The sequence below is a fragment of the Chlamydotis macqueenii genome, chromosome 14, assembly GCF_036417535.1.
Source record: "Chlamydotis macqueenii isolate bChlMac1 chromosome 14, bChlMac1.mat, whole genome shotgun sequence".
In the NCBI taxonomy this organism is placed as follows: domain Eukaryota; kingdom Metazoa; phylum Chordata; class Aves; order Otidiformes; family Otididae; genus Chlamydotis; species Chlamydotis macqueenii.
In genome coordinates this window covers 4830204-4852170 of record NC_141569.1, presented here as the reverse complement: position 1 = coordinate 4852170, position 21967 = coordinate 4830204, and the positions used below count along the sequence as shown (strand labels likewise).

The following is a 21967-nucleotide window of genomic DNA, read 5'->3' as shown; positions in this document are numbered from 1 at the left end:
AAATTCTTGTCCTGTATACACTGAAAAATGGGGGTTTGATCGATATTCTTCTTCCTTAATTTAACAGCAGTGGTAAGCAGTAAGACTTAATGCAGAGCACATGCATCACATTCCTGCCACACACACAGAGCTGCTGTATGAGGAGCTACAACTTACAGATTATTCATAAAACATGAAGCTAATGTATATGATCAATTCCCCGAGTCTGATGGCCTGTACTTGCATGAATACAATCCCCACTCCCAAACTTGCAGTGCTGCATCTGAAACCCTTGCAGAAGTAAAACTGACACAAGAATCCCACTACAGTTGGCTCCAAAGCCCCCGAGATCTTATGTGGCTTCAAATGGCTCAGAAGCTCCAGACGGCAGAATCCACATGAAATGAACACAGAACAGAAAGCCTGGTTGATCGGTTTCCCCAAACTACCTTGACTCTAGCAATAAAATCTTACTAGAAGTAAATAGTTAGATGAGACGTTAGCAATGAGGCCATAGGTTTAAAACTTTAAATAACTTCATAAAGATCCACTTAGAAGACTATTAGGAAGTATCTAATATATTACACTCTTTCCAAAATACAGCTCTTACAAAATATATACATTGTACAGTGCCAGGACTCAGCCTGTTAGCAGAATTATAGAGATATATTTGAATGACTCATCTCTAAATTAGCTAATTGATTATAGTCTCTAAAACAATAATGATCAAAAGAAGCTGCTTTGTAATCTGTATCTTGCAATATTATTTTCCTTCGACTCTTTGAAACAGTCACACTAGTTGGAGCCGCGCAACACATTCAAAAGACAAAACCAAAATGCTTAACTTTGTAGCCATCTCTAACAATAAGCACACATCTGAATTCTGAGACAGAATTCCCTTCAGTCTCCATGAGTTGAAGACCTGAAGAAATATGGCCTACAGAATACTGAAATGTCAGCCTAGGGATCTTCATTTGTCACTGTGGTTTAACTGGGCCTGTCCAACTAACAGGCAACTCATTCAGTTTCCTAAGTTCACATTTAAAAGGTGATTTTTGTACTGCAGTACTAAACTATAAAAAAATCATCCCCTCCTCCTCCCTTACAATCCAAGGCAGCATGTGACAAGCAAGTGACTCAAACTTACATTTTTCTGAGGTTGGGCAATTTCTTGAAGAGTCCGATTGCTTCCAAAACAGAAATATCATTGTCATTCAAACGCCTGACAGGAACAAAGAAAAAGACATTTAATACTTCAGAGATGTCTGTAGATATATCTCTGTGGCATACAGCGCTGTCACAGAGAGAACTATGACCTTTTTTTAAGCAAGACACTATCTGCCATTTTTCTGAGACTCCTGGACTGAAAAGAGTTTAGCTTTAAAGGACAAGGAACGTAGAAGACTATCTATAGCAAAAGCTTAGGATGCCTTTAGGAGTGTAATGCCAAGGGACAGTGTCAGAACGCCTTCTCCCAACACACAGGATAAAGGAATATTAACCTTAACCATTACAAAGCCTTGTTTGCATGACTAAACTTCCCTCAGACCTTCTGCTTCAGAAGACATGCAATTGGAGATATGGTCCATGTAAACAGAAGAGACCTGACTTCAGGTCCTTTCCCATCAAAGTCTACTGGTCTTCAAAATGAGTGTGAAGGCCACTGTCCTGGCAGGCTTGGGATGCAAATTTTTTTTCTCTGATTACATGTAGCTCTATTTTTCTACGTAGAGACTTTGCTGTGATTCTGAATGTGTCTCTCTCATATTTTTACATCTTAATGTCAGATCAATTTTTATGGTGCTTTAAATAAAATATCTTAATTACAATATACAGAATGCTAACGCAAAAAATTGTGTTTGAAGGGGCTACTAATATAACAAAAGAACAAGATTCTTAAGTTTTCTTCATTTTTTCTCACACTGTCTTTAGCAGGGTATTATGTTTATAACTGCTAAGAATCTCTAAAAGTAAATTAATTTAATAAAATCACTTCTAGCTTAATAATACACTAGTTTTAGTGAGAGCCACTTCACCCAAGTAGCAGGCACTGCTGAGATGGAATAAGTTCCTTATCACAGATGTAACTCAAATGGGTTAATTCATTTCTTAAATAAAAATGACCAGATGCAAAGACAGAAAACTCAAAGGTAGAATGGAAAGGAACCATACATCTTGGGCCACATAACAGGTCAACACTTCAAGAAGACACACACGCAGGCAGCTGATGCACGGGGCCATGGCTCCTTTCTCATCCCCACAGTCAGCATGAAGGCTAAGGTAATAAGGGAGTTGTGGTGTTCCTTTGAAATAAAATCAACTTCCCCTTTTTCACAGAGGGTTTGAGTCCCTTTTACAGCCTTTAAAAACTAGGAAAACCAACATGCTCGTCTGAGCACATCTTGGAAAGCCAGCACTTACAGATCGGTGGTATATTCAGGAAGGTGACTGGGTAATCGAGTGAGTTTTTGGTTAGAGCAGTCTACAATTGTTCCCTCGCAGCGACACTTCTCAGGACAGACAAGGTCCATGAAACACTTCCCAGTGAATTTACTTCTGTAATCCTCTGACCCTGCAATAAAAGGAAAATACATTCCAGCAAACAGCTCTTGACAATTGCAGCAAACAGAGATTTTATGGAATCTGTTCTCAACACTGCCTCCTGTCAGCTCCCAGCTCCCGCATGCAATTTTAATATTTGCCAAAGACTTTTGTTCAGCAGTTCTTCAAATTACTCCCAAGACTAGCCTCTGTTTTTTCACTTTTCCTTGATAAAGAAATTCTTTGTGTAACAGGCCTACCTGTTGAGATATTTTTTGAAGCACATCTAACTAGCTGTTGAAGTCTGCTTCAAAGAAGCCCCAGCAAAGTCACTTTTTCCCATATGGAACTTAGTCCAGCAACAAGGTAGAGGGATCTCATGAAAGCAGGAGCTACCTTGGTGCATTCAAATGACAAAGGATTTTTAAAGATATCATTAAAAAGCCCAAACTTTTCAGACCTCTGCGATTAGAGTTATTTTGGAGAGCAATCTTTTAGGAGAGAAACTTGTCAATTTTCCAACAATTCGATATCTTTATTAACTATGTTAAACAAACAGCAGAGGAAAGTAACAGCAGTTTAAATCATTTTCATTTTAATTAAGGAACGAATAGACCATACTTAGTGAGAAGCACTCCCTAATGTATCATTATACCATGATTGCCAGACCTCTCACTAGGTTTTTGACCCGTTCTAATGAAATGCTTTTCCAATTAGGCTCGGTGAACTAATCTGTCCTTTTCAGGTTTGGTTTTTCCCTTTTCATAACAGCAGGTTGGAAACTTGATCTCTGTGCTTCAAGGAACCAGGAGTATTAATAAATGTGTATGTAAGCAAAGTGTTGCCAAGAACCCACCATGCAATACCTGCCCGCTCACTTCATAATTCATAATGGAAAGACCAGAACTGTCTCAGGAACCTCGTGTAATATCCAGTGATCATAACTACCAAGAAGCATTTTTTAACATTTACAAGTCAATTGCAAGGCTTTATCAGGAATGATCTGAGCAAGTTCAGTTTTTAAGAACCTGAAAACATCAATAAAAACTTAAACCTGAGCTGAAATTTTTTTTTTAGAGACTTGATGACATTCATCACCTGCTTCCCCTTCCCAGACTGGTAAACACACCACTGGTCATTTTATGACCGCACACTATTTTCTGTAAGAAAAAAGAAGTCACCTAAACCCACTATTATTTTAATTTATGAAACATATTACATCCACAAGATGATGCAGTGAAAGTAAGCAATTCTGCAGGCACTCTAACATTTTGATTCCACAGACATGCTTTGGTTTAGTTCTGTAACTGGATTATGAGAAACATCACATACAGCTTTGTACATTACCACTTCTTTGGTGCTAAATACTTTGCAGGTTATCATGCTTATTGTAAATTATACATCTAAAGTGAGATCTGGCTAATGTTTTTTAGCTTGACAGCACAGCACTTAAAATAAAAGGACCACTGGGCATTTTATAGTAGTATAAAAATACACTCCAAGCCTTTCCCCACACCACCATCATTTAAACTCTTATCCTTTCAAAAAAAACCAAAAACCAAAACCATCTGATTTTCAGTCCTAAAAATTCCAGGCTTGGTAGGCAGGCTAAAATGTCAAGTGATGAGCGTACTACAGCTTGATTACAAGAACACACAGCTATTCTTTCTTCGGTCTATGAGACAGTACATTTGGTTGTTTATGATTCCTTAAAGTAATGCCAAAGATGAACTGTTATCAGGACCAGAGTTTATTAAAACTGCCACAATTACAGTATGCCTTGAAAAACCCATAAAATTCTTCAGTGATAAGAAAGCGTATTGGAAATCCCCAAATTAACCCTTGAAGAAGCACTTCTAATTTTCATTTTAAAAGCTTTTTTTTTTTTAAAGAATAATCACAAACATAATGAAGTTAAACATGGTAAAAATTTATTAGAGATAATTTTTTATCTACTGATGGATACAAGATTCATCTTGTTATAGAAAAGAAGAAGGATAGGAAAGTAAGTGGAATGCTTTATGAAGGAGAAAAATGGGTATATAACACTAGAGGGTGAAAAACTGGTTTTGGTTTTCTTTCAAGCTTTCTGGCCAAGTAAATAACGAATATTTACCACACTTTGACTTAGCAGTCTCAATCTCATGATGGCATACACCTTCCCACACTGCATCAGCTCTGAGAAGTTGATCCTGCCTGGGCATCAGTCCACTATCTCCACGCTTGCAGGAGGAGAAGGTCCTCTCAGGTCCGCAGGAGAGGAAGGGAACAAACACTACCTTCGTACTTTTCTTTCTTTCTCTCGCTCTTCCACCCTCTCCTTTTTTTTTTTTTAATTTCTTCTAAACGAGTTTAAATAAGAGTTACTCAAGTAAGCACTGAGTCAAAAGTAATCAATAGCGTGCATATGCTCAGCAGGTACTCAGTCACCCATCAGACCGTGAGACAGCAAGGATCACCTGCCAAAGACCAGATAAAATTTACTGTTTGACCTGAGCCTTGAGATCACTTGGACAGGTGGCTGCTCTATTAAGGTATTCCCATCTGGGGCACTAATGTGAAATTCAGCCATCTGCTTGCGGAACTATTTAAGTGCATTTATCCATTTCTACACACGGGGCCTTATCAGTGTAGACCTGCAGGGCTCTGAGTGAACATGACAGGATTCAGGATGTACAATTAACCATCACCTGCATGTAGTGCTGCTTGCACACTGTAAAACCATCTGTGGAAAGCCATAGAAAAGAGATGCAGGCCAGGCACAGAAGAAACACTTGGCTTCACCTGACTATTCCAGACCAATCATTTGGTCATTTCTTTATACCTGAAAGCACGTGTGCACTGTAGCTTGGCTGCATGTAAAACATGACCTGGGAGTTTCTAGTAATTTCCAGAACTGAAAACAATTAAGTCTGCTGCAAAATGAGTGGCCAAGACAACAGCAAGGCCTGTGTTTAACTGAGGGCAACTGTCTTTATCTGGATTGCTAGTTACTCTAACATTTTCATTTCACAACCTGTGTGACACCGCTATTAAGTACCAGAGCACTGCAATTCCTCACTACCATAAAACAAACACACATACCATTCTACAGAAGAGCAGTATTGAGATAAAGAAACATCACATTTCCAAGTGCTCCAAAATTTTAGGTGCCTTTCTAATACCCATATGGAGAAATTAAGCAACAGAAACAAATACTTTTTTTTTTTGTCCTATTCTTCTTTTTAACCATTCTTCAGCAAATCTGATTTCAGTTTCTAAAACTTAGTTTTGCCCAAAGGACTTAAAAGGAGAGGTAGATGAACTATTCTGGAAAAAAAACCAAGCTGTCTCAGCAGGGGCTTGAGTACTGACCTGACATATGCCTTCTAGAAAAGATGGATCCAGCTACTTCAAATTTGGCACCAAAAATATGATCACAGAGATCAATTGCTCTAACACTTGGAGATAAAGTAGGAATCTAGACAGTCATTTCTCCATGTAACCACTAGATCACAATTCTCATAGGTTTTCAGGAAAACAAGGAAGTACATTGCTCATCGTAATTTCACATTGGTAGTATTAATTCTTATTTGTAATTACAGAGAAAATCTAAGAATCTCAGATGATGTTGTTGTGATCGCTCCACAACAGATACGTAACAAATCTGCAAGACGAGGCGGTATTTCCATATGAAAAAACTTCTGTATGAGGCTCTTGAAGTCCTTTATGGGTAGGTGTAATTATCTCTACTTTACATAGATGGGGGAAGCTAGGCAGAAGTATCTTAAAGATCTTCTCTAAGCTGTCAGAGCTAAAAAATGGCCCATTTGGGTATCCTGCCTCAGCTCTGTGCTATGGAACTACTGGATAACACTGTTTTCATACAGGCCATGTTACCCGTGCCATTTCAAGAGACAAAAGATAATGCTTTCCAGACTCTTCTGAAGTTCTTTTGCAGTGTACTTCTTCATAATGAAATGTCAGCACATTAAGATTGCCCAGAGCAGATCCAAAGTTACTTTAAGTAGCAGGCATTTTGTTACAGAAACAGCATCCCCAGTGCACCTCAAGTAGAAGGAATCACTGGTCAGCTCAATCAAATAGAGAGATGTTGCTTACATTATTTATAAGGTGAGAAGACAAAAATTATTTTTCATCTCTGTACATATGGCTGGAATCACCCTTGGATCACATTAATCAACAGGATGCCTAACTTCTTCATTCTAAGAGCAATTAAAACAGATTAATTACTTAGAAATGTTATTCTGCATGCAAGCCCTCTGGAAAGTCTGTCGCAAACATTACTAGGGCTCCCCCCCGCAGCGCCCAGGAGTCTGGTTAAGCAACACTTCACCTTTTTCATTTTTCCCGTGAGAAAAGGGGAGTCTCTCACCTTTTGATGCTTCTGAAAACAGCAGAAGTATCCCAGCATGCCATGCGGCAGGGAGTATGCAGCCTTCCATGGTGCTTGACAGAACCATGTTCAATTTGTATTGTTCTACCACATGGTTAGATCAAGCACAAAGGAAAACCCCATGAACAGCCAGAGTCAGAGTTAGGCAGCGCCAAAGAGAGAAGAGCGTTGAGAGGAAGCAGCATGGAGAAGCACAAGCTGAAGGTTCACGGAGAGCTGCTCTCCACTCCACCCATGCAAAAAGGTGCTGGATACAAGAGGTCATCCTTTACGCTACAACTGCAGGAACACCCTGGAGCACAATCGGGGTTAGTGTACAAGAACAGAGCCCAGGCGGATTCAGAGACAGAACTCATACGACAGAAAACACTACCAAAGCACCACAAACAGCTCCTTCCAGGAAGGATGCGCAACTTCCACCACGTATTGAATGTCCAGTCTACACTGCTCTTTATTAGCCTTACTCTCTCCCAGTGTCTCCTTTCAGTGTAACTGTCATTTTGGTTTGCTCCATTTATTTAAATGCAGTCTTTCAAATACCGCAGCTCATATTAGTAGTAGTGGATTCTGAGCTGATGGCCAAGCTCTGACATTAAATGCTCCCCAGGCTCGCCTTGAGCCTGATTTCAGCTCCCAGTGGCCTTTCATGTTGGTGGCACTTACACTGACAATCTGTGATTACCACTGCTTTTTTTTTTTTGCTTTTTTTTTTTGCTTTTTTTTTTCTTTCCCAACTGTACTTCACAGCAAGGTAGCACACACACGCTACTACAGCCAAATTAAGGTAAACTGCTGTTATTTTGTTATTCTGTTTCTTGGAATAATATTTTTGGGGTTTTGTACATCATTTACCTATGGAAGCATTCTCTCCTTCTAGCATCCTGGATTATTTCAAACAGCTTTACTTCTTGTAATTCATTGCTGCATATAAAATACTTTTGGCATTCAGTTTTGGCTTGACTGCTCCTACTGACATGAACCTCCCATTAACTTTAACGTCTGCAGAGCTATGCCAGTGGAGAACGCTTTGAAAAGTCTCATCTCAAACGTTCTTGCAGGCTTCATGAGCAATAGAGGAAGCGGCTGCCTTCTACAAGTGCTCAGAACATTTTGCTGGACTTCAGTGAAGGTCAATGCTTGTGCTTTCAAATAAAAATATCACTTTCCTTAGTAAGGGGTTTGCATTGCCCAAAGAACAAAGTCAGCAGCAAGCAGATTATTCATTGTCTGCAAGGAGAACAATGCAAGTGCTTGAACAGAGATGACAGATAACACAGCAAGGGGCTCTGCTTCACCATTTTGTTATGAACCAGCATTATTACACAGAAAGCCAACACACAATTACTTGGGAACGCCACAAAATGAGTACAGTGTTAACTCGGTCACCTCATACTGTGGGTTTGCGTACACCAGTGAAAGACAGACAATTTGATTTACTGTCTATCTTTACAATCTGAGAAAGAAACCAAAGCAGCTTTTTAGGGGAACCTAACACAATAAACCTTTAATCCCCACAAGCTGCCAAAATAGCCAGAGTCCTAACTGAGACTAAAATTAGATTAAGTTTCTTTTGTGACTCACGCAACATGGCACAAAGGGGCATTAATTTTCTCTGTGATTCATTCAAAGTATGCATAACCCTGGAATCCACCCCTCATTTATTTAGAAATTATACCTATAACCTGCATTCCTGCCCATAATTTTGTATGGCTCTAGCAAAGAGGATGCAGAGTTCTACATCCTTATTCCTACACTGGTTGAATAATGCAGCAATTCTGGCACGGGCGCTTAAAATGCATTCATCCACAGTACTCTGTTAAGCAATGAGAAGTAATAATTCATATCTTCCAAAGACTTTTATATTATATACTGATTTTCAGTATGAAGTTGCATATCTGCAATAAACTCAGTAATTTCAGTGTCAATGAACTCTTTCAGTCCTACTGGAAACAAATGCAGTCAGAGCCCTGTAAATGTCTTCCTGAGAAACCCCTAGAGAATCTTTTGAACAAGTCTCTATTCCTCTGCTGCACTAATTAAACATCGCTTACAATAACTGCCTCAGCTAATCAGCAACTACAATGAACAAGAGGTACCAGCACACAAAGAAAAGTCTGCCCAAACCCTAATTTATGTCCCCAGAATACATGAGAGCCAAAATACTCCACAGGCACATTCCAGCCTTTCTGCTTGTTGTGAACTATTGCAAAAAAATTGTGCAGAAACACAGCCTCCTCCTTTTTTTTTTTTGACAAATAGAATAGAAAAACAGAGAAGCACACTATTTTGTAAAGTATATTTGAAAAAAAATATTCCATAAGTCTTTGGATGTACATGAGATAAATCTGCAAAAATGTTTGCAAAAAAAAAAAAGTTAAAAAAGGAGTGATCATATCTCCAGCTTTCATGAAAAACTCCTCCCTTTAGATATACTCTACACTCAGGCAGCATCGTATGGTTTGCTCTTAGTGTTAATTCACCTCCGGTAATCTGAGATCTGTTTGTTTATCAGTCACTGAACCCACAGTTTGCTAAGAACTTGTACACAGGACCCTATTTTTAACTGTCTCATCAAGCTGTAACGCCTCAGGAGACTGCCGCAGTCTCCGAACAGTCAGATGAAAATTTACTGTCCAATTGCAGGCTCAAACCATTTTGCACTGGTTTTAGCTGACTAGCTTTCCTCATTGCAATGCCTCTCCAAGTATTTTCTTTATCCTATTCAAGTGACCACTATACACACAAAAACCTGCTAACTTTGCACCTCTGCTAAGTGTTGCTCAGCTGAATCTCAACACACACAATGCCAACGTGACAGAAGAGAATAAACTTTGTCCCACCTTGTTTTTTGAGGTATCTGAGTTACAAGAGTAATCACTCAGCTTTCTGCCACAGATAATGAAGACAGCTCTAGAGGACAGCTGGGATCTCAAGTGAGGAATCTATACTGCTCTGTACTCTGCCTACACGGGGAATCTAGGACAACTCTGTTATTTGGATGTCTAAGTGATACAGATGCATCTGTGACTCATCATTCATTCTCCCTCTTCTCATTGCCTCTTTACTATAATGGCAAATAGGGATTTTGGCTGGTAACAAAGCAGTTCAGATGTTTATTTTTTTGAAGACTACTTCAACTTAAAAAAAAAACGAGGCACAGTCTTAAAACAAACTTTTCAACTGGGACATGCGAATTTACTTTCTTACTAAGAATGATATTCTCTGCCAAACAGACCCACTTGCTCCACGCTAAGCTTATGCCTCCTTAAGTAAAATGGTTTCCGTTTTGCCTCCTTTCCCCCTGCTACAGCGCAGGAAACCTGCACCATAGTATTCATCACGAGCCAGCGAAAGATTAGAGTAACTGTCATAAATATTAACATAAAGATCTGAATTGCTATCAAAGATTTACAGAAAAGGGAGGGCTATAATCAGTGTACAGCACAGCCAAATTACTTTTTCAACAGGAACATTTCTACAGTACAAGGGAATTTAGCTCCATTACTATTAGCCATAGCAGTCATGTTATGCTCTCTAATGACTTCAATTTCAGCAAAATTTCATGCAAACCAAATCTCAAATATTGTCAGTTGCAGTGTATGGGGAAAACTTCAGGTTCATAATTTTGAAGTTGGCGTAGGATTTAATCTGCAGGGCATCTGTTGCTGTTAAACAACCTTCCATTCAGACAGAATTACTGTTATTGAACAACAAATGCATGTCCTCAGTTTCACTATAGACAGAGAGTTTCTGAAGGCACTTTTGCTGAGTCTTTGTGTCTTTCAGGGGAACAAAAACGTAGCAAATACAGCATTTAACAGAATAACACTGAAATAAAATAGACAAAAAAAAAACCCACAGAAAGAAATCCAAATGCAGTTCATTTTCCAGCTGTCCAGATCATAGCCAATGTTTCATATTCCTTTCCTTCACTCTGCTCAAGCAAAAGTCTCGGGGCTTGGTCTCAGACAAGATTTCCCGCAAACGTGACCAGGCCTAGAGCATCCTGTGCAGGACTGCCAGTCTCCCCACTGTCACCTCCAGCAGGGACAAATCTACAAGCTGTCAGGGCTTGGTGCCTGGGAAGGCAGGAGCTGCTGGAGATCAGCACACCAAGGGCAGACGTGATCATGAATCCGCAAGCACGTGATCCCTGCAGCACTGTAAACAAGGCAGGTAAGAGCAAGTGGATACCAGTGCTTTTCATCAAACAGAAAAGGGTAAGGGCAGGAATATGAATACATAGTTGGTAAATGACCACTTGCTTACTGAAAATAGAAGGAATTTCCAAAGTTGTCATCAGAGCAATTGGGATATTGCAGGAACAACTGAGAGTGTTTCCGTCAGATGAATTACGTAAGATCTGGATTAAATTCACTTGCCTTTCATGACTTTTAAACACTGGTTGAGGAGTAACAATATATTGCAGTTTTCATTTTGAGAGCTCAAACAGCTTAAATAGTGTTTCCATGTCACTAAGAGCAGAGAAGGGGATCACCTAGGGAGAGCAAGGGACAGGAAACACGTGAACTGCCAACAGGGACTGGACAAAAAAAGCCCTAATGTGCAGCCTGTGTTCTGCTGACTGGGAACACTCCATCCGTTGCAGTTCTGTGCTTCTAAGGCTGAAACAACGCAGAGAAGAGAGAAGAAAATTTGAAGTGATCACAAGTAATAGGAACTCTATTGCAAGGTAGACAGGTAACCCAAGAAAAGTGAAAATGTATGAAGGCAGAGGCTGGAAAAGACACAACGAATTAGGAGGAAAACTGCAATTAGTAAGAACATTTGACAAAACTGCCTTTGAAATTTATGAGTGAGCAAACAGCAACTACATTACTATCTACTAACAAGGGATAGCACAGGAGATACGAAACCAGCCCTAAACACGCAGGCTGTGGATCCATCTATACCACAGAGGATGACTTTGATTTGGGTTGGGTTAAGAGACAGTGTCCAAAAAGGAGAGAACTGTGCTGGCAGATGGTTTATTGTCCTCCTCCTGTTACTCCCTGTGCTTTTGATTTGTACACACTATCTAGAACTGAAGCAACTAATTAAAGTCAGTTAGATATGATGTGTGCCCCAATGCAAGAGGAAGCAGGAAGAGGGGCTTACTTCATAGTATTTCAAATAGTAACCTCATTTCTAAGAATTAGAAGATAAAAAGCTTTTTGTGATGTGATGCCTGTAGATATACACAAGCTTTGATCATTATCAGAAATGGTTTGTGTGGATATCACAGGTGGAACTTCACTCGCTTTTGAAATACACGATATACTGAAAAACACAAACATATCACAGGGAAAAAATAGATATACAGCTGAATGCAAGGGCAGCTCTCCGCAAAAGCTGTTTCATACACAGTGTCACAGAGCAATCAAGGATCCTGCCAACTCTTGAAGTGACAATAAGCTACCACAGAGACAACACAATCTGCTCATAGATTCATTTCCATTCCTCTTAAAGCCTAGTGCTGCTTTAGAAAACAAAACTGTTGTGTAGTGAACTTAATCAAATGCTACTGGGCAGAAGATTTTTGTTATTCTTTTTCCCCCCTACTCCTTCTAAGAACGGGAGCCTCCAGTGACCCAAGGCTGGCAATTACCATTGAATCCTTAGGTGGTCACAGTGAGCAGATGCAGCCAGAAAGAAAACAATCATCAGAATTTTATTGTCACCACTGAAAATGACAGTATTTCCCTTTTGTAAACAGAAGAGAGAGAGAGAATCAGTCACAGCCTGTTCCTCCAATTTCTCTTTCAAGAAAAAAACTCGTTTAGTCTCATATTCTAGAACTGTGGGGAGAGAGTTGAACAAGGGGGAGGTTTATTATTATTTTGGTGCATCGCACTAAATAGAAGGCAGAAAAACACAGGAAATAGTATCTATTGTAATGTGAGGCTTAAACATATTCAATAGTATATTCAACAGCTTTGCCTGTCTCTCAGCCCCAGGCAAAAACACGCCCCTTTCCCTGCTGTTCCTTCATTTCATGCTATAATGCTTCCAATTCTCCTTTTAAAAAGAATTATGTACATTATCTACCTGGTGCACAGAAACTCCTTCCTATGGCTACTCACAATCTTTGCAGATGTTGCTCCATCATTATCAGTAAAAGCTTGAGTCATTTGGTTCGGGGAGGAAATAGCATCTGGGAAAATTGCCTTGATGATGAATTTTAAAAAAAAAAAAAAAAAAAAAAAGGCAAGCTCTTCTTGCTAAATACCATCTAGAAGAATGACAGGGAGCTGGAATTAAAATTGAAGGAAAGAATATGCAGAGCAAAGCCTTTTAGTTTTTTTATTATTTTATTTTTACTATGCTGCATAGATTTGTCCTCATGGTTTCATTTAATTAATCAAATTTAGCCCATGTGCGTCTCTGAGTATGTCCTCTTTAAGCTTCTTGTCCTTCTTGATGTTCCTCTACCATTTCAAACTGATGAAACTTCAGAAATCTCAGTTTTTCTTCCCCATTCCTGCTAACCACTCCTCTCTCCCATCCTCACAAAAAAAAGCACTTCCTTTCCTTCTCTTAATTTACTGAGCAATTATATTTTTTTCTCATGCCAAGTCCTTCCTGACAATCCTTTTCATGATACTTTGTAGCATCCAAATGAACGTAGAAAACACACAGATTGCTTCAGGACAACCTCAGAATTTTATGACTTTAGAATTGGTCCTTTCCCTGATGTCAAAATATTAAGCTCGCCTAAGTTTAAGTACTCAAGGGTGTGATCCTGACATCGGCTGAGTACCTCCACTCCCACAGAGCTCATACTTTCTGTGCATCCTCATGACTTCCCAAAGGTCAAAGGCAAGGTCAGGGTAAAATCCCTCACATTGCTTCCTTAATCAATCCCTCATATTCACTGGGTTTTCCCCCACAAAACCCTCTTTCTGTCCACTGACTTTTACTAAGTGTCATAAACAAACAACATGAAAATATCAGGATCCTCAAAAAAGAGCCCTTTGAGCAAAGAGATGCACATTTACAAAAGGACTTAAAGTGAAATTTCTTTTCTCATACACTGAGATAAAGATGTAAAAACTAGACAGGCAGAATCCCACAGCCAACAAGGACATTGACAAGTTACTGAGCATTGCCATCCCAGTGGAATTGTGCAGGCTCATCCCTGGATAACACAAAGCACTGCTCAGTAGTCTGACTTTGAATGATGAAGCTTCATACCTCATGGACCTTTCTGCACAGAGACATGCTGTGTTAAAATCTGGGATGAAACATATTCCTCAAAATGAAAACATGGAAAATTCCTGCTAAATGCCAAAGTCTGAAGCAGCCATGATTCAAAGTGACAACTTGAGCAGAACAGGTGCCAAGGATATCTGTTCTCTGGATTGATTTACAAATCAAGATTCTTCTAAACCATTAGACGTTCCCCCTGTCTCACGTGAGCAGACAGTTGAGTCGAGTTCAATGTATCTCATCGCCATCTGGAAACTCTACAGGCAAGGATATCGGTCTCTATTGAGCTTTTGAATAGAATTAGCTTTCATCCAGCTGAAATCTTTGTTCTGAAGCTGTACAATCCCTGCTCTCCTCCTTCATAAGTCAGGTTTATGCCTTTTCCATGTGGTTTTGATATACTCCTAGAACTGGAGACCAAGGAAAAAACAGCCTAATGCCTCAAGGAAGGGACCCCCAAGATAAGAACTCACACAAAACATTATTCTCAACATCACCAGGTACTGTGATCTGCATTGTTGCTCTTCTTAGCTATGACCTTTCATAAATGATATCAGATGGTGTTTGCCTTATCCAATAGCCCGTACCATTGTTCAAGGCATGCATGCACATACGTAACACCAACTTGCCTATTAATAAAAGCAGAAGAGAATAACAATGGAAAATTGGGTACAGATTTATAGTGATCTGTTTCTGCAGTCTACTTTCCTTTCTAAACTACATTTATGCATTTTCATTTCAAGTTTCTTTAAATATGAATATTACTGACTAATTATCCTGTTACTATGATGGACACAATCCAAGAACCTAGATAAAAGTATGTTGTAATTTCAGTTCTCATTATAAATTTTGTGGCTTGAGTCACAAGTGAATGAAGACATTAAGAAGCATGCTGAAGAAAACCCGACTACAAAGGAAGTTATCTTTATTTTATTTTCCCCATAAAGAGAAGGTTTAGCTCAGCATATTGCTCGCAGAGATACCCAAAGCACAACAGCTTGTTTTGGGCTGCTGCCATTCAGTTTCATGCTGCATCTCCATCTAGAGTCATTAATCTTTTACCACCATGAACACAATTAATCATGGTGGTTTTTTTTTTTTTTTTTTTTCAGAGGAAAAAGACAAAAATCACAGTAATTTTTAAAGAAAACAAGGCAAGGTACTCCATCAATAACAGTTATTTCTCTTTTCAGTACACACTAATAGATTTGGTCACTAAAACCCGCTTGTCTTCACAGTATTCAAAAATGCAGTAATCTAAAATACATACAACCAATAGAAAAAACACATGAAGCAATCTACTTAGTTGTGCTGTATAAGGCAATAAATGTCCTCTTCCTGATAGCTGGACCATAAATAAAGAATAGATAGGGTTCAGAAAAAAAAAAAAGTGTTTCTGTTGCTTTGGAGGTTTTTTTTTTTAGGTGGAAGTATTTTTACAACTAGCTCACTACACAAAATCTTACAAGTTTTGTAAATACAAGTTTTGATTCAAAACCTGCTAAAACCAAAAATCTTACCAACTTCAATAGCAGTTTTACCTGGATTAGTGCATGTTACTTCTATATATTAAATAAAAACCCCAAAACTGATGTGAATCCCTGCCATCCCCTCACATCCCAGGTCAGAAATGCCCATTGCCAGTTGTAAAAAAAACCTCACTCAAACTGTTCTCAGCCTTTTAGGTCTGAGAACTGACTTGAGCTCAGCTCTCATTAAGGTCAATAAGAGTTCTCCCTGAATACAAATGATGATCCATCCACCTTCCAACCCCTCTAAATAACATCTGCCACATGGACTTATATGCATCTTCATTGATTTCTTTAGACATTTTATAACCTAGTAATTCTTTAAAATTAAATGTCATAAACTTTTCTTTTCTTTGTTTTTAAGAGACGCACAGAAGATAGCTATAGACCGCCCCCCTCCTTTTTTTTTTATTTCTTATTTTTTTAAAACTATAAGGTAATTGGCTTTCTGGAGAACTAATTGAATTTTCCAAATTTAATTTTAAAAGATGCTCCATAATATCCATTATAGCAAACACTGTCCTGCAGATTCGATTAGGAGGCTCTCTGGACCTGCTTATTTCTGAATTGAAAGTGCAGTACAGCCTGGATAAATGAATTACCTGAGCAGCGGAACTTCTTGCTCTTGATCTGGCTGATTCGTTTGTTGGCAAGGCGACGTGGATTGCTGCATCGAGCGCCGCTGGTTTCTATCGGATTATCCTGCAGGTAATCAGCCAGCCACTTCAAATGGCAGTCGCACACAAATGGATTCTGAGCTAAATGTCTGAGAGAAGGATGGGATGTTTAATCAGAAGTGACCTGTGACACTGTACTCCATCACTGTTTTTCACAAACGCAAACCTGGAGAGTAATTGAATAAGCTCCCAAAAACCCAGGCCTGGCGGAAACCACACAGAGCTGCACATGAATGGGAGAATTCTGTGAGCTATCACATTTCGTAGCTCATTAAGCCTGCTGCAAGTCCTTTCACAGAGGAAATAAAAATTAAGATAGCAAAGTCTACTCTAAAGGACACAGACCTCCTGTCTACAAAGTCCAGTGTTTTCTCCTGAGAGCTTGATACACTTTCTTTTGAGAAAAATGCACCTTTTTAGATGCACCTGACCTGAAGATCATTTTGTATCCTAGTTTAAAAGAAATTTTGGCAAGCTCATTTTCCTAGGGATCAAAATGCGAATTAGTAAAGTGCCTTGGATCTGTGGGCAAAGCCAGAAGTGATCCAGAGGTCTTTTCTCAAGAGTGAAATTGATATTTGCATGTACTCATCATGCATGATAGTATTCCCCTATATGTATTTCTTCCTGGACAAAAAATTTTTACTTTTGCTTATATAAGGTAGAACTTGACTCTATCCTTCACCAAAATTTGCACAACATATTTCCCACACAACTGGAAATAGGTATTATAGCATTGATTTTAACTGGATATTTAGACTTTCTTAATAGAAATCCACTCTGTTACTGTTAGTGTATTTCTTCTGTCTGTAGAAACTACTTTTCTGTTTGCGGTTATATTTAGGAAGTGTCACTTAACAGAGTAAGTATGAAATACAACAGGGCAAGGGCTGTCAAGGAGTGGGACGTGAAACCATATATAGCAGAAAGCGTCTGAAGAAACTAAAGATTACTGTTGTAGTAGAGCCATTCCTGGTGTGAAAAGTTCAAAGAACAAACAAGCATACAGGACATGGGACTGGTTTTCTAGCTCTAGAAAAAAGGCAGAAAATGACAATCATTTGCAGTACTAAAAATGAGAGATCAAACCAAAACATTTCATGAAAAAGCATCTCAGTGAAGCAACAAGTCCATTCTAAGTAACGGCCTCCAGGAGTGCCAAGAAAACCCCATGGAAACCAAGGAGAAATTTTTATACCTTAAGGTGTTGCCTGTTGTTTAACTTGACAAACCTTATATACCTCCGTAAAGGACCCCTCTCCATTGTCATTGATTACATACATATCTATGTACACATACAGCATGCTGCAGATGAAGAAAGCACGGTGGAGGCAGGGGGGCAGGATGGGGATGGGGTTTGTACATGATTATTTTAATGCCTCTAATGGTTTGCAGCAATACATACTGGCCAGATATCTGTGGTTGCGGCTGTCTGAGGAGGTACCAGGTACCCTGCTGCTAGAAAACATCTCTATTAGTTTATTTTTATATTAATTAAAACATTTATGAAATTAATTTGGCCAAATAATATAAAATATATGTTTATGTGTACATATATGTAAGTCCAGTAATACAGTATGTGTATGTATATAGATATAAAATGTGCATATATATCCCAGTACGTATATCTACCACAGCTGACCGTGCTGAATTTACGCAATACTTCTTTTTCTTGCTCCTTTTATTTCTGTCAGAAAAGGAGGGGTTACTACCTTGGTGTCTCTTTGAAATTGTCTTAATGTTTGCAAAGCCTTTGCGAAGACAGGCAACATCTTTGGGGGAAAGAGAGTTGTCATTTATGATATGCTTGCATACTCACAGAGTCTGGATCGATCGGAGAGGTGCAAAGAGCCCCTTGCTGATGGTTTGCAGTTTGTTGTCATAAAGAGATAGCAGTTTGAGATTATGCAGACCTTGGAACGTGTTTACCCTCAGGCAGTTGATCTTATTGGCATTGAGAAGTCTGAAAACAGAGGAAAGGTTTGTAATTCATTAATCTTGTAATAATCAAATAAAGATAGACTGAACTTCGGCATTAAATCTAAAAAAAATAACCCAGTCACCAAAGCCAACCCGCAGATAAAGGTCTTCATTTACCTGTTACATTAAAAAGGTGAAAAAAACACATTCAATATTAGTAATCTCATAGCTGGTGAATGTATAGACATATAACAGTGCTAGTTATCTTGAAATACTTAGAAGATTTTTTTTTGTATGCCCAGCCCCCTCCTCCGCATTTGTTCAAAATTCTACACAAACATTTAAAGAAGTCTTCAGCTGAATATACATAAAAATGGCAAATACTCCTCACCTTGCTATCCCACGCACACACTCATACACAAAGCCCACAATGAGAAGAACCTTTTATTTTCCATTTTCTCTACCAGCTGTCTTAACTCTAACTGAAATTCTGGAAGTTTGATATCTTTTGATAAGCAGTGCACGGTTAATTTGATCAAGGAAAGAAAGAAAACCCGTCTCTCCTCAGAGACAAGATGAGAGAAGTGTAGGGTCTGGACTAAAACTTACTGAAAGGCAAGCAGTGGAACAGGTTGCTCAGAGTTGTTGTGCAGTCTCCATCATTGCAGGTTTTCAAGACGATACTGAATAAAGCCATGAGCAACCTGCTCTGACCTAAGAAGGTGGCTCTGCTTTGAGCAAGGGCTCTCCAGTCTCATTGGCCTAGTGACCACATGACATCCCTTCCAATCTCCATTGTCCTACAGCTCAATGAACCTACCCCATTTCAGTTACACCAGAGTCCTCTGCAGTTGTGGAAAAGTAGCAAAGGCAATTTATATCCTTTTTTTTAAAAAAAAAAAAATATTTTGCACATCTACACAGCAGTCAGTTGGCAGAAGCAATCAGTTCAGCCAGAAAATCTTGGACAGTACTTGTGCGAATTCTCTTAGATTATCCAGCCAGAGTTCTGTCACATATCACAAATATATACAATTCCAACAGCAAGCTGGATCCCCCTCTGAGACAATCAAACACCAGAACACTTAAATTGTCATTGTCATCTGCATATGTGGTATTTTACACTTAGAAGGAAAACAGGAAAAAAAAATGACCTATTCCTCTTACAAAAGCCAAAATCCACATCCTTTGACTACTATCAGCCTGAGAAAAACGGCATATTGCAAACAATATATGCTGTTAACTCAGCTCTCTCAGTCACAAAATTCTTGCTACTTTGCCAATGAGTTTGAAGGACTCCATACTGCAATATTGTGGCTCTCTGAGGCACCACACCAGTGCTAAATCAGAATACAAATGTGTTTACGGGTAAAAAGGAAAAGGTATCCTCCATTCCTCAGCAAGCAAATACTCCATTTTAAACACCTCTAACAGCACAGGGAGCTTCCACTTTCAAACAACTGTGCATACACCACTACAGACAACAGGGTGAACTATCAGGGAAGAAATGCAGGCTTGTTAGCTGCATATAATGTTTTTCTTTTGCTCCAGAAAATAACTTCAGAAGGTGCTTCCTCTGCATAGCATCCTGCCTTTGCATTGCTGAAACCTTTGGAACCTTGCACGCTGGTTACAGCTCTCTGCCCCTGCTGCCATTTTGACAGAGCCTCATTACTGCTGTAAATGGCTACAGTAATTGTGATACATAAAAGATGGCTGCATACTTGAGTAGAGTCCTTTCTCAAGGAGAACAGGAATGTAATGCTTTCGAACGAGGATGTCAGAGCAGAACTCACCTTTCTAGACTACCAAAAAGTCGATATCAATTTACCTGAATTTTCTTCTTTATATGTTGTGAAAAAGGAGTTTGACATTAGATAAGAGAAAGTCCCATAGAAGGCAATGATGGGTAAATGAGGTTACATTTTTGCATGAACTAATAGCTAAAATAATTTTATGAAATCAGAAGCAGCACTAGTATGACCCCTCCGGAATCTGTATTTCTGTGACTGATAATTAATTATGTGACACCTAATCCAGGCTCCTGTTGACTCCACCAGAAGTAACAGGATAATTTTCATATTAGGCTACAGGAACAGTTTCTCCTGTGCATATGACTTCTGTGATTTTGCTCCAACAGCAAACATCAACGTCATCTCTTACTCCTTGCTTCTTATAGCCATTCATCCGTCCAAGCCAAAGCAATCTTCACTCTCTCTCAGTTCTCGGGCTTTATGCATTTATCTTGCAAGCCTGATCACTACCTTTTCCATAAAGAACAGGTTAACAAGTTATTAGAAGGCAGAATCAGCTACTAAGTTTTGAATAATACCCCCAGACATGCACTTAGGCACTACAAATCCCTGTCCCTGTGCGCTGGTCCCACACTGGTTTTAGGTAATACACATTAGTTTAGATTGGTTGTTCCACGACAGCGGATTGGTACTTAAGTTTTACAGAAATAAAACTGAAAGCAAGAATGTAGTTCCATTTATTTTGCTAAATAATATTTTTTTCCTAATATTATAGTAATATTTTATGTTGCAAGCAGTACTTGTAACAAAGCACAAAGTAAAAATGAAAAGAAACTCAGTAATAAAAGAATTTACAACTGAACTACAGTTGTATTCATATACGTGGACAACCAGCACATCTTTTTGTGATGCTTAAGAAGTGCACACACCGCAGAGCTGCACTGTGCAGATGCCATTTACTCCTGTGAGAAGAGTGAGCTTGAAGCCTAACCACCACTGAGCCCACTTAATAAACCCACAGAGCAAAGCTGACCTAGAACGGCAGTGAACACACGGGATTCAAACTCATTCTCCGATTAGTTTCAACAAAACATGAATAAACCCAACACTGGAAATCAGAATTTACAATGTGACAAGTTTTCCTGGCACAAGTTTGCAATGACCAGATATAATCTGTGACATTTCTGTGAGAGCCAAGTAACAAATAACAAAAATGAGAGAAACTGATCCTATACACAGCCGCCATCACAGGGGCACACTGTCTCCTTTAAGCAAGTAAGAAAGCAATCTGGAACAGCAAAGTGCTCGTGCAGGCTGTTTGGACGTGGGAACTGAGGTACTACACAGCTGTTCTGAGGTGACCCCACCTATTCTGTGTACCATCTACACAACGTATGTGCAGTACCTAAATCTAAAGGGGACGCAGTGTGCTCAGCAGTAACATAGATGTGGCCACACTTGGTGGGTCATGAGAGAGATTACTGTCCTATTTCTGATCAGAATCAGAGAGACAAAGCAGGGAGGGGAGTGAAAAACTGTGAGAAAGCAGAATAAATCATCCCTAATTTTTTTTTTTCCTCCTACTTACTGTGAGTTAGAGGATGACTGGGTGACTTTTGGCCAGAAGCATCACAGTTTATATTTCCTTTCAAAACTCTCAGTTATTTTAACGTATCCCCTTGATGGATCTTCCTCTATATAAATTCCAATTCTTTGTTCAATCTTTCTTCACTGTCACAGCCCACCTAATGCTATCCAATTATTAATTTACTAATTAGGTAAGATGGCTGCATACTCGAGGCTGGCCTCCTATGGAGTTAAAAGTGGTTATGAGATTTTATTTTTTTAAACTAACACAAAGGCAGATGAGAAAAATGTATTCTAGGAAGCAGAAATACTGATTGTCCTTAAACACTGAACCATGCTGTAAAACATACTAAGGGTTCCTTTTCATTGGACTCG

The 21967-nt window shown here is 39.1% G+C and overlaps 1 protein-coding gene across 1 annotated transcript in view; it reads right to left on the bottom strand.

The window, feature by feature from the left end:
• SLIT3 (slit guidance ligand 3) overlaps positions 1 to 21967 on the bottom strand; it is a 502049-nt gene that overhangs the window by 117349 nt on the left and 362733 nt on the right. Inside the window, exons 14-17 of the mRNA XM_086758841.1 lie at positions 18151 to 18294; positions 16257 to 16420; positions 2401 to 2551; positions 1127 to 1201 (exon numbers count right to left, since the gene is read on the bottom strand). Coding sequence (XP_086614967.1) covers positions 1127 to 1201; positions 2401 to 2551; positions 16257 to 16420; positions 18151 to 18294 — 534 coding nt within the window. The remainder of the gene's footprint in view (positions 1 to 1126; positions 1202 to 2400; positions 2552 to 16256; positions 16421 to 18150; positions 18295 to 21967) is intronic.